The sequence below is a fragment of the Berghia stephanieae genome, chromosome 3 (genome assembly GCF_034508935.2).
Source record: "Berghia stephanieae isolate SIO BIC M18660-M18661 chromosome 3, UCSD_Bste_1.3, whole genome shotgun sequence".
In the NCBI taxonomy this organism is placed as follows: domain Eukaryota; kingdom Metazoa; phylum Mollusca; class Gastropoda; order Nudibranchia; family Aeolidiidae; genus Berghia; species Berghia stephanieae.
This window is the reverse complement of record NC_088362.1, coordinates 24,428,247-24,441,707: the sequence shown is the minus strand read 5'-3', so window position 1 is coordinate 24,441,707 and position 13,461 is coordinate 24,428,247. Positions and strand designations below refer to the sequence as shown.

The following is a 13,461-nucleotide window of genomic DNA, read 5'->3' as shown; positions in this document are numbered from 1 at the left end:
TTCAGTATGGCATATCAGTACATTCTTTGCTTCGTATCAAAACGTACCGAGTTCAACTCCCATCACTCTATGTGGCCTTCAGTGATTTTCCAGCGCTGCACTGAGTTGAATCTTGGGTTACTCCAGTCTTCCGTTGTAATAGACGCTAAACAAAAAAATATTCCCCTTTTGGAGAAATGAAAGAAATTTTATAATATTTATTTTATTTGTTACTGGAGTACAATGCTGAAATAATACGAAAACACAACAACAATGGTGACCACTACTTACAGGGATAATTCGTACAATAGACATTTTTAGCAATAGGTAAAGATGCAACTGCAAATTGACTACTATATATGTGTGTGTGTGTGTGTGTTTGTTTTTGAGTTCATGTGTGTGTCCATCTCAGTACATAGATGATCTGAAACAAGTTAAAATGATACAGTGACCCTGCTAAGTCCTAACCAATTACTAATAATCCTAACTATTAAATAATTTCTTCCAATGAATGAGTAATACTGGTTTTTCCTCTGCTCCTTTACATTACAGAAAATAGGTATGACCCATATTTGGACTCCGCCCAGCATGTCAGGAAACGGAAGTAAATCTCAAGTGGTTTCATTATGTTTTCTTGTCCTGTCAAAGCATTCTTTGTGCTTGTAAACAGTTTCAGTTTCAGTCATGTCTCCAGTGTGTTTTACCCATAGAGTCACGTTTATTTCCTCCCTGGTTTTCCATACTAGTCAATATCTACTTGGGAAGATGACTGCACCAATCTGATATTTACTTGAGAGGAATTGTATAACAGTGGCATCATACTTTTAGTTAAGGAAAATTCAAATTTATATTGAACATAATCTATTTGCATTCCACCAATGTTTCAAATTAGCTATTCAAGTTTTTTCTCACGAAATTATAGGGTTATTTAGCAACAGAACATGAACGTAATTAATAACAGTACAAACTGTCAACTGAATGTTTGTAAGACTATCTCATATTTAAAAAAACAGTTTTACACGAAGGAATTAATATGGCACAACATATGACAATAAAAAAATACACAAAAGTGTAAAAGTGCAAGTTGATCCAATGTCATCAAGAGGAGACGATCTTGAACCCTGGAATCATTCAATTAAGTATATTATGTCTCACTGTGATTTCTAATTCACAAAATCCGTTTTATACGTGACAAATAGGAAATTCAGATGAAGTTTTTGTGTTCTATCATGGAGTTGTGATGGCTCAGTAGGTAGAACACTCAGTTCACATGTATGGGGACCGATATCCCAGATTCTGACCCCCTCCCTTCCCTGTCCACCCAGCAGTGATTGAGTAGCTGGGTCTGTCAGATCTGATGAAAAGTACTTTGCGATAGACTACCATATCCTATCCAAAGGGTAGCAAGCCAAGGGCCTAAAAGCTCTTAAGGACTACTTGTGTAACATTAACATTTTTATAAAATATAAATCCCCAAAGTACTGAAAACATATTATTTTTGACTTTTGTAAAGTTAAATCAACTCGTCAACGTAGGTTCTATTCTGAATTAATACCCATTTGGAATAGTGGGTTACATAGGACTTTAATCTTTAAGTCAAGATATTAATAAAAATACAACTGTAGTTCATTACAAAATGTTTTCTAACTCGGCGATACACACAACCATCCAGGATTCAACATTTCCATACTCAATTCATTTATTTTCTATTGTTAAAATGTCTCTTTCCTCCCATTCTAAACAATTACATATTATGACTGTATCAATCTTGTGGGTTTTTCTCTATTGTTAAAAGATCTATCTCTTCCCATTCTAAACAATTCCATGATTTATTATCGCTAGTCTAATTGCAAAGTCCTTTCTGCCAATCTCACAGACCCAGCTACCCAATCACTGTTGGATGAATATGGGGATTGGAAAAAAAACCCCAATAAACAAATCTCGATTACACCTGGGATCAGTCCCTTTGTATGTGAAGCGAATGCTCTACCAACTGAGCTATCGGGACCCTCTAACCCAAGTATTACTAGTATCAAACATTGGACTAAAACTTCCAATATAAATCCGGTATACAAAACAGTTGTGAGAATGTGAGTCACAAAAGGAGTAATACAACAATATCATTATAGGATTAAATAAATAAACCTTTGAACAAAACATGTTATGTGTATCTATAGAATGCTTATCACTGTAAACATGACAACAAAAATACAACAATATCATTATATTATGATTAAATAAAGACCTGGATGATTGGTACCATGACAACAAAACATGTTATTTGCATCTATAGAATGCTTATCATTGTTACTATGACCACAAAACATGTGTGTATCAATAGATTGTAAATGATTGTTACCATGACAACAAAACATTTGTGTATAGATTGTAGATCATTGTTGCCATGATAACAAAACATTTTATGTGTATCTATAGAATGTAGAAGATTGTTACCATGACAACAAAACATGCTTCACATTTTTTACTAGTGTCAAAGTAAAATCATTGCGAGGCACCCCTACTATTATCCCTTGTTTTTAAAAATCGTAACAGTTCAAGATTTTTTTTACCATGCACTCATCCCATTTTACAAAAAAAAAAAAATAGACCTTGACTTGTAATTATATCCTGACCACAATGATAATTCCTACCGTAAAATCGGAGTGACACGAGTGACAACAAGTGAATTTGAGGTACAATTCCTTTTAGGTTTAAGCACTTGTTAAAAACTACCTATTGTATTCTTGTCCATAAAACATTTTTTACTATAAATCCCATTTTTTACTTCAATTTCAATCATACAAGTTGCAACTCTGTACAGCCAGACTGCGAGTGTGGTGAGAACAGATGATCTCCAATATGCCTAAGCCTTCATTTGGTTTTATCTAATTTTCGGTCAGATTCCATGTGGCCGTTAATGCTTCTGATATTTCAGGCAAGAGAATTCCATATTCGGATGGTGCTAGAGAAAAACGAGTTGAGATGAACATTAACTCATAACTGCGGGACCTGGTATGATTGCTGTTTTCTTTGGTTTGGAATAAGGGTATCATTTGGGATCATTGTCAGTCCCTGACGGGCCTCAACTCACTCAACCCTAACACCGACTGTAGTATCTGTAGTTTACTCGGGCTACTTTTACCCCATGCCTATTTACTACATTTTTCTGAAATAAATTATAGGCGTCGTATCAAAACTAATGTTATTTCGTTTTCACATGTTAATGGTAGTTGAATGAAACTATCAATGTACATGCTCATTTTTAATACATTTTTTCCAATTTTGAAAAGTAACAAAATCTCTAGGATTTAGTGAGATAAGGATTTAGTGAGATAAAGAGGACCTTGGCTTTTTAACATCAACAAGAGATATAATACAGTTTTGAGAAAGTGGGTGACAAATTTAATCTCAATCCATAAAAAATAAAGCCATGGCCTGATAAAAATCTGAAAAGGATGAAACAGTGCCAGAGAAAGCAGAAACAAAAATACAATATTAAAAATAAAACCATCCTTAAAAATTCAGCCTGCTTCGATTAGGAATCGAACATGTGACCTCCTGATTATGGTAATCAGTATTGGTTCCATTCCCATCGAGGCAGGTATATTTTTTGGGATGTTTTTTTTTCTTGTATTTTTCTCTTTCTCTGTCTGGCATTGTTTCAATCACCTTTTCAGATTTTTATCTAACACCGATAAATGCCTGCTCCCTGTCTGTTTGTTTGTTTTCGTTTATAAGGGTTTTACATCGCTTGCAACACATTTAGATCATTTCAGCGTTAGTAAAAGAGGAAAAAGCTGGGACAGTAATATAATTCTAGATTTACAATTAAAAGCATATATATGAGAAAAAGTCATACAAAGGTGAATAGTTCAAATAGGGAACAGATGTAGATTTCAAGAGTATACTAGCAGTGTAACAGTAATAGTACTTAGTCTGTGATCACCTAAAAGTCTCATCCAGGCACAAGCACAGATCCCCACAAAGAGGAACACATTCAAATGTTCACAAATCACAATATTCAAACAAATAATATAACAGTATATAATGGAAAGGTTGATTTACAAGGAAATAAATATCACTTACCAAAACTATAACCATACATTTGACTGTTTCATTCCCAGCCAATGATTGTTTTTTTTTGTTTTGTTTTTAAGGGTTTTACGGCGCTTGCAACACATTTAGGTTATATCAGCGCTAGTAAAAAGGAAGAAAATGGGATAGTAAAAAGTTCTAGAATTACAATTAAAGCACCCAAGAAGAAGTAAGACAAAGGGGAACTGGAACAAATAGGGATCAGATGTAGATTCCAAGAGCATACCACCAATGTACTTAGTTTGAATCACCTACAAAGTCTCATCCAGACACAAGCACAAAATCCAACAAAGAGGAACACACTCAAATGCTTACATTTATATACATTCAAAATAAAAATATAATAATACATAACAGGGGATGATGATTTACAAGGAAAAAAATATCATCTCCCAAAACAATAACTATGCATTTGACTGTTTCCCTCCCAGCCAAGGACTCCGGCCAGGGTCGGGACAAAACCAAGCAATCTCATACCAAGACAAAGACAGAAAGCATATTGAAAAACAGATATAAGGGGATAGAAGACACAGTAAGTACCCCCCTGCCCACTGGAAACAGATATAAGAGTAAGAGGATAGAAGACACAGTTCTTAATTTGTCCCTTTGACTTGATAAAGAGGATCACAGATTCATTGTACTTATGCTTTATACATGATATGCTGGGTTTGAAAGACCAAATTAACAAAATAAAACATGTACTCAGGAACAGAATATTATTTCAACAAAATAAAAGATTACATGATAATCTCAAAGTATCAACTTAAAATAAAGCCCACTGAGAGTTGCCTACCCCTATTGATACAATGGCAGATACATAAAGCTGAAAAATCAAAATCCCTTCAAGAACAAGGTAGAGGTTTTGAAAATAACAACGATGGAGAAATGGCAGACACTCTTCAACTTCTATTTCTATGTACAACTCGCTTACCTCTTAGAAATTTCAATAAAAAATTTAAAATCTTTAAAAATCTTGAGCTTTTATATAGCGCAATATCCACTAAACCTGCTCAAAGCCCGTTACAGTAGGGTTTTACCAGATTGACTCCACCAAACACAAGAGTAAGCAGCTCTGAATCCATGCAAGTGCAAGCAAGCAACCAGTAACCTGAGATGTGTTCCATAGCTGGAACAAAGAGAGACATCAAGTTAGCTTAGGTGGCACTGAAAGTTTCCCAAGCTCATTAACTAGTCAACTACGGCGGTACTCGCTTGCACATCAAAGGTATTATAATGTCTTGTCATGTATAACCAGATGAATTCATGATATCTTGATAAAGTCTAAAACTTTAAAAATAGAATTTCAAAGATAGGAGTTTTCATCCAATAGAGCTTTGTATGTAAATATGTATATGATTCAAAATAATGCAAATGTATGAATTACAATGAAAACAATATTGCATCAAAACTAACTAGAAATGAATTGAGTAGAAAAGTGCCAGAAGACAACAGAGAATAAAAACGTTGCAGTGGCGATGAGGGCTCTAACCAGCGACATTACTGCTATGACAACTCCGCCTGGCCGGGGAGATCGTGACTCTACCGTATGAGCTATCCGCGACGGGCACTTTCCTACTCACTGCATTTCTTGTTGTTATCAACATAAGTGCCTGCTCCACTCACTTTTCTGAACCGAAACTATGGCCTTCAAAATCTCCATGTAATAAATCTGAAGGATAAATAACAATGCCACTTTTTGTTTTGTTTTTAAGGGTTTTACGGCGCTTGCAACACATTTAGGTTATATCAGTGCCAGTAAAAAGGAAGAAAATGGGATAGTAAAAAGTTCTAGAATTACAATTAAAGCACCCAAGAAAAAGTAAGACAAAGGGGAACTAGGAACAAATAGGGATCAGATGTAGATTCTAAGAGCATACCACCAATGTACTTAGTTTGAAATCACCTACAAGTCTCATCCAGACACAAGCACAAAATCCAACAAAGAGGAACACACTCAAATGCTTACATTATACATTCAAAATAAAAATAATAATACATAACAGAGAGATGATTTACAAGGAAAAAAATATCATCTCCCAAAACCATAACTATGCATTTGACTGTTTCCCTCCCAGCCAGGACTCCGACCAGGGCCAAGTAATCTCATTCCAAGACAAAGACAAAATGCAAGCTGGAAAACAGATATAGGGGGATAGAAGACAATAAGTACCTCCCTGCCCACTATGGGAGGTAGGAACCCCACCCAGAATGCCACTTTCATTCAATATGTAAATTGGATGGACATTTTAAATGCTTTGAAATCTTTTTTTAAAAAAAGAAAACTGACCTTATTCTTGGTCTTAGTCAAAAAAAGGTATTATGCCAGGATGACCCAGATGTAACGGAGGTTTTGTTTTTATTGTTTTTATGGGTTTTACGACACTTGCAACACATTTAGGTCATATCAGCGCCAGTAAAAAGGAAGAAATTTGGATAGTAAAAAGTTCTAGAATTACAATTAAAGCACCCAAGAAAAGGTAAGACAAAGGGGAATTGGTTCAAATAGGATACTGATGTAGATTCCAAGAGCACACTATCAAAGTACTTAGTTTGAGATTACCTAAAAGTCTCATCCAGACACAAGCACAGGTCCCAACTAAATGGGATAGACTCAAATGTTTACAAATCATATATAATATGTAAACAAAACAATACAGTGATAACAGAGAGATGATTTACAAGACAAAAAATATCACCTCCCAAAACTCTACTGTACATTTGACTGTTTTCCTCCCAGATGGACAAAACCAAGTAATCTCATTCCAAGACAAAGACAGAAAGCATGTTGGAAAACAGATACAGGGGGATAGAAGACACAGTAAGTGCCTCCCTGCCCACTATGGGAAGTCAGGAACCTCACCCAGACATTAAGTTTGACTTTCAATCTGAACATTCAGGGCTACTCTGATATAATGTTTGCGTACAATTGGTCACAAATGTCCAACTGACACGCAGGAATGAAAAGTAAATCTATCTAAGGAAAAGAGATCACAATTGAAATCATTATAAATCAGTTTGTAAACAGAAATAAGTAATCGTATAAATAATTTTTCTCTGGTAAATTAAAGAAATGAGGCAACAAAAAGTTGTATTGGTTTTCAACAATGGAATAGAAAGTAAATGGTTTGGCACGTAAATAAATGAGAAAGAAATCCTTCATATCATCATATAATCAGTTAGTTTTTAAAGGTTTTACGGCGCTTGCAACACATTCAGCACCAGTAAAAAGGAAGAAAATGAGATAGTAAAAAGTTCTAGAATTACAATTAAAATAACCAAGAAAAGGGAAGACAAAGGGAAATTTGTTCAAATAGGAAACAGATGTAAATTCCAAGAGCACACTATCAAAGTCCTTAATTTGAGATCACCTAAAAGTATCATCCAGACACAAGGACAGGTCCCTATTAATAGGAATAAACTCAAATGTTTACAAATCATATATAAAATGTAAACAAAGCATAATACAATGCATAACACAGAGATGATTTACAAGGAAAAAAAATACCATCTCCCAAAACTAACTAACATTTCACTTTCCCTCCCAGCCAGGGCATCCGGCCAGAGCCAGGACAAAACCAAGTAATCTCATTCCAAAACAAAGACAGAAAGCATGTTGGAAAACAGACATAAGGGGATAGAAGACACAGTATGTACCTCCCTGCCCACTATTGTTTGTTTTGTTGTTTTTAAGGGTTTTACGGCGCTTGCAACACATTTAGGTTATATCAGCGCCAGTAAAAAGGAAAAAATTGGGATAGTTGAAAGTTCTAGAATTACAATTAAAGCACCCAAGAGAGAGTAAGACAAAGGGGAATTGGGAACAAATAGGGATCAGATGTAGATTCCAAGAGCATACCATCAATGTACTTAGCTTGAGATTACCTATAAGTCTCATCCGGACACAAGCACAAAATCCAACAAGGAGGAATACACTCAAATACTTACATTATACATTCAAAATAAAAATAATAATACATAACAGAGAGATGATTTACAAGGAAAAAAATATCATCTCTCAAAACAATAACTATGCATTTGACTGTTTCCCTCCCAGCCAGGACTCGGGCCAGGGCCAGGACAAAACCAAGTAATCTCATTCCAAGACAAAGACAGAAAGCATGTTGGAAAACAGATATAAGGGGATAGAAGACACAGTATGTACCCCCTTGCCCGCTATGGGAGGTCAGGATCCCCACCCAGCCTGCCCACGATGGGAGGTCAGGAACCCCATACAGTTGTATTTCTCTAATGTCCTAATAGCACACTGAAATTTATGCCTTGGGCACAATTTAAATCTACCACTATTACCTATCATTTTATTCATTTTTCCTATACGTATGAAATCAAAAACATATTATTATGCCGACAACAAATAAATATTGACCTGAATTGATTAGATAAACTATGGATGAAGTCAATGACAAAGAATAAATTAAAAATAAATTAAATAAATGCTACGTCATGGTGCATTATTGAGATGTAAAAAAAAAAAAAAATAAATAAATAACTTGAGCTTTTATATATAGCGTAATATCCACATGCTCAAAGTGCTTTACAAAGGTTTAGCTGTAGCTAAGTAAGTGCTATTTTTTATTATTATTATTATTATTATTATTATTATTATTATTATTATTATTATTATTATCATCATTATCATTATTATTTATTATTATTATTATTATTATTATTATTATTATTATTATTATCCTTTTTATCGGGGGTTCAATAACTCAGTTGGTAGAGCACTCACCCTCATATGCAAAGCGACAGGAATCATTCCTACCTGCAGAAATTTTTTTCTCTTCTTTACTTGATGTAATTAAATTTTATCATTTTGTATAGTGTAGGTTTTTCATGGGTGATAATGGTAATAGCTTATAAATAAATTATGTAAATATATAAATATATTGAAATAGACTTAAGTGCAGATCATGTACAATAATCAAGAAAATAAATAAAGCAATGGTATAACTTTGTGCACCGTGGTTCAAATAAAATATTAATTGATATTTCAATTAAATTATTCAAATCTGTGACTAGATTGTTCACATTCACTTTAGCATTATACACATCATAAACAAAAAATAAAATTTATTTCGTTAATAAACAATTTTTTTAAAAACAGGGAGGGGAAAGATTAGAAGAAGGTAAACATTTTATAAACAATATTTACGATTACACACGCCTCTACGTTCGATTGTATTGCAAAAATTCTTAAAATTTTTAACTTACACATATGATTTTATGGAAGAATCCAATGTGAGAAAATTAAATGAATACAACAATAGTTATGACACAAGAGATGTTAAATCACATATATAGCAATAATTACACAATTCACAAACCTTACAACAACAGTTATGACACAAGAGATATTATATGACGTATAGCAATAATGACACAATTCACAAACCTCACAAGATGATATCATATTTGGGTGACAGGTTATGACAAGTAAAAAATAAATTTTAAAAATAAATGAATGAATAAATAAAATCAAAATTAACTACATTTGCTCTAGTATCTACAATGAACTGAATAATATGGCATCACAACAGAAGTCAACACAACAAAACATAGTTATGTCCCATAGTCGTGCTGAGGTACAGTAATTTTTGACGCTATCATCAAATATCAACGTCCATTATTATATTCATCCAATTCAATCAATCCAATCTATAAAGCAATTCATAACTATTTGGCAATATTAAATTTAAAAATAAAAAACAAATAACAAATCAGGACAGACGCATTAATAAATATCACATTTATATAAATGGCAATGATGTTTTCTCCCTGGAGTCTGTTGTTTCCAATCTGAAAAGGTGTGTATGACATTGGTATCTTCCCATCTGCTTTATCTATTACTATTACTCAGAGATGCCAACCAAGAAATTTCAAATTCCTTACTTAAGGATCAAAATATTTTTATTTTGCACCAAAAATATTCTTACACTGTACAATAAATTTGAAAAAGAAAAAAAAACAGGAAAAATGCGTCAAACCGAAACGGAATGCAAATCCATAAAATGAGACAATCAGTGTTCTTAACAAGAAAAAAAAAATCAATCTCAGCCGATTCCTACCTTTGAAAGTTACAAAGGGTTGTAACTTATGACTTTAGATTATCAAAAAAGAAAAAGGGTCTTCACAAAATGGGAAATACCAGAAAAACCAAACAGCATTGTTGCCAAATAAGTTACTAAAGAAAGCCAAGATGGCTACCTTTGATCATAATGGTAATTTGTCAAAAAGGAAGAAAATTTATCCGTCCATCAGTCATACCCAAACCAAATCTAACATGGCAGATTAAACCATTTTTTTGGCAATATTATGTTACATATTAATACTATCACTATCATATCAAGGAATATTTCATAAGTTGTAAATATCATTTCAAAGATACAATTTATAACAACAATGTTACTTATTCACTACATACAGGAATGATGATAAACTTTTGCCTCAATGGTCAAACCAGTCTCATGCCTTATTCTAGATCTTATTGGCTGTTGCAGCCAAGTGGTCATGCAACTTATTATATTAGATTCATGAATTTTTAATTAATTTCAAAATATAAAAATAAAGATAAATTGAAAATAAGCCATTCATTCTTTGTTTCCTATGTCCATTATACTTCCTTATTGTAATATATTATCATAATCAGATGAATCTTATGACAAAGCAAGCGTAAGGGAGGGGAAACTGAAGGACAGAAAATGATGATAGGATAAATAAAAGTGGTATATGTAAATGTATATGTATATATATATATATTATATATATATATATATATATATATATATATATAGAGAGAGAGAGAGAGAGAGAGAGAGAGTATTCCTCATTCATGAAATATTAAAACAAACACATATTATTCTGAAACAAAAATAATAAATTATTTCATTTTTTATTTTTGCGTACGGAAACTTATCATGTTGCGTATTTGTGTACTGGGCAATATAATTGGTATTTTGCGTACAGTTTGGCATCTCTGATAACTGTTTGATACAGCCCTTTTTGGATTTCTATCATACACCAGTGCCTGTCCCCTAACTCGTCTACCACTGTACCCCTTGTCAGATTACTATCATACACCAGTTCCTGTCCCCTAACTCGTCTACCACTGTACCCCTTGTCAGATTACTATCATACACCAGTGCCTGTCCCCTAACTCGTCTACCACTGTACCCCTTGTCAGATTACTATCATACACCAGTTCCTGTCTCCTAACTCGTCTACCACTGTACCCCTTGTCAGATTACTATCATACACCAGTGCCTGTCCCCTAACTTGATTACCAATGTTTCATACACCCCTTTTCCGATTTCAATGATAGGTTAATTAATTGCCTATTGTTCATTATACTTGATGACTCGTGTAATCTGTCGCTGAATCCACTTCAAGATTTCAGACTCCTTGCTAAAAACTTCTTTCTCTCCACTGGAAAAGAGATTGATTCCACAGTCATCCTGCTTCACCTTAAACACCATCTTCCCGTCCATCACGGCTGGCACTCCCAAGATACTGTTGATGGGGACTTTCCAATCTACAGCCCAGCCACCCCAGAAACGGCATCGTTCAACTAACAGTAGATGTCTGGGGTAAAAATGAGAAGGAAACATTTTACAGTGAATTTTGAAGACAAGATTAATGACAATCTCCCAACAAAGAAGCTTGATGGATGATAATAATTAAAATAAATATAACCCATTGAATCAATCTGGTAATATGTTAGTATGGACGGAGTAGAAAAAGAAAGTTGAGTTTAAAGTCAGTATATGACTCGACTAGAAAAAAATAAATTCTATTGTGACATAGAATAATCTTAACAAAGAATAATCTAAATGTAGAATAATCTAAACGTAGAATGATCTAAATGGAGAATAATCTAAAAATAAAATGATCTAAACATAGAATAATCTAAATGAAGAATGCATAGAATAATTTAAGCGTAGAATGATCTAAACTTAGAATAATTTCAATGTAGAATGATCTTGATGTAGAATAATCTAAATATAAAATAATTTAATCATAGAATAATTTAAATGTAGAATAATCTAAACATAGAATAATCTTAACGTAGAATAATCTAAAAATAGAATAATCTAAACTTAGAATAATCTTAACAAAGAATAATTTAAACTTAGAATAATCTGAATATAAAATAATTCAAATGTACAATAATCTAAACGTAGAATAATTTAAAGGTAAAATAACCTTAAGTTTGAGACAAAAATGTTTAATTCAATCAATTATTTTAAGAATGCCAATTAATAGGGAGCTCACCAACATAATATTTGAGTAGGAGGAATAATGTACAATGACATAGGATATTATTAGCTTTCTGTATATCAATTAATAAAATCTCCCTTTAAATGTCTAAAGTTGGGCATGTCAAACAAATGTTGATGAGGAAAATTGTACGATGATTCTTACTATGACACTTATTTGTGTGTAAGATAAATGATAATTTGAAACATGTGTTGAAAATGTTTTATGTTTATGTTTTTAAGGGTTTTACGGCACTTGCAACACATTAAGTTAAGGTCATATTAGCGCCAGTAAAAAGGAAGAAAAGGGAAAAGTAAAAAGTTATAGAATTACAAGTAAAGCACCCAAGAAAAGGTAAGACAAAGGGGAATTGGTTCAAATAGGGAACAGATGTAGATTCCAAGAGCACTCCATCAGTGTACTTAGTTTGAGATCACTAAATGTCTCATCCAGACACAAGCAGGTCCCCACCAAGAGGAACACACTCAAATGTTTACAAATCATACATATATAAAAGGAAAAATTATACAGTGCATAACACAGAGATGATTTACAAGGAAAAAAATATAATCTCCCAAAACAATAACTATGCATTTGACTGTTTACCTCCCAGCTAGGACTCCGGCCAGGGCCAGGACAAAACCTAGTAATCTCATTCCAAGACAAAGATATAAAGCATGTTGGAAAACAGATATAGGGGGATAGAAGACACAGTAAGTGCCTCCCTGCCCACTATGGGAGGTCAGGAACCCCACCCAACATGTGTTGAAAAATGTCAAGTTAATCCTAAATGTTGTTAATCTAACTTTGAAAAATGTAATCGAATCATGAAATTTACCTGGAGCATTTTCATTTATAGATTTAAACTGCCGATTAGCTGTTAAAGGGTATGATAGGATAAGAAAATATCTTAAACCACGAAATCAAGAAGAGTCCACTATCATTATCTTATTTTTGATATTGATTCACATTTCTCTTGCTAATACAATTACAATAAAATACATTTTATTATTTTGCAGTCAATGTAATTTATGTGACACTCTGTAGCAAGCTGGGTAAGGGAATTATTTCAACGACAAGAATATCTTAGGCATTTGAGAACAAGTTAAAATT

General features: G+C 33.2%; 1 protein-coding gene across 15 annotated transcripts in view; it reads right to left on the bottom strand.

Moving 5' to 3' along the window:
* Nucleotides 1–9,202: 9,202 nt before the first annotated feature.
* Nucleotides 9,203–13,461, bottom strand: part of LOC144967404 (intermembrane lipid transfer protein VPS13A-like) — a 162,796-nt gene continuing 158,537 nt past the window's right edge. For all 15 annotated transcript variants that reach the window (XM_078904553.1, XM_078904559.1, XM_078904556.1 and 12 more), the window contains one exon: nt 9,203–11,673. In XM_078904553.1, the coding sequence (XP_078760679.1) occupies nt 11,427–11,673 (247 nt within the window). In that variant the 3' untranslated portion in view covers nt 9,203–11,426. The remainder of the gene's footprint in view (nt 11,674–13,461) is intronic.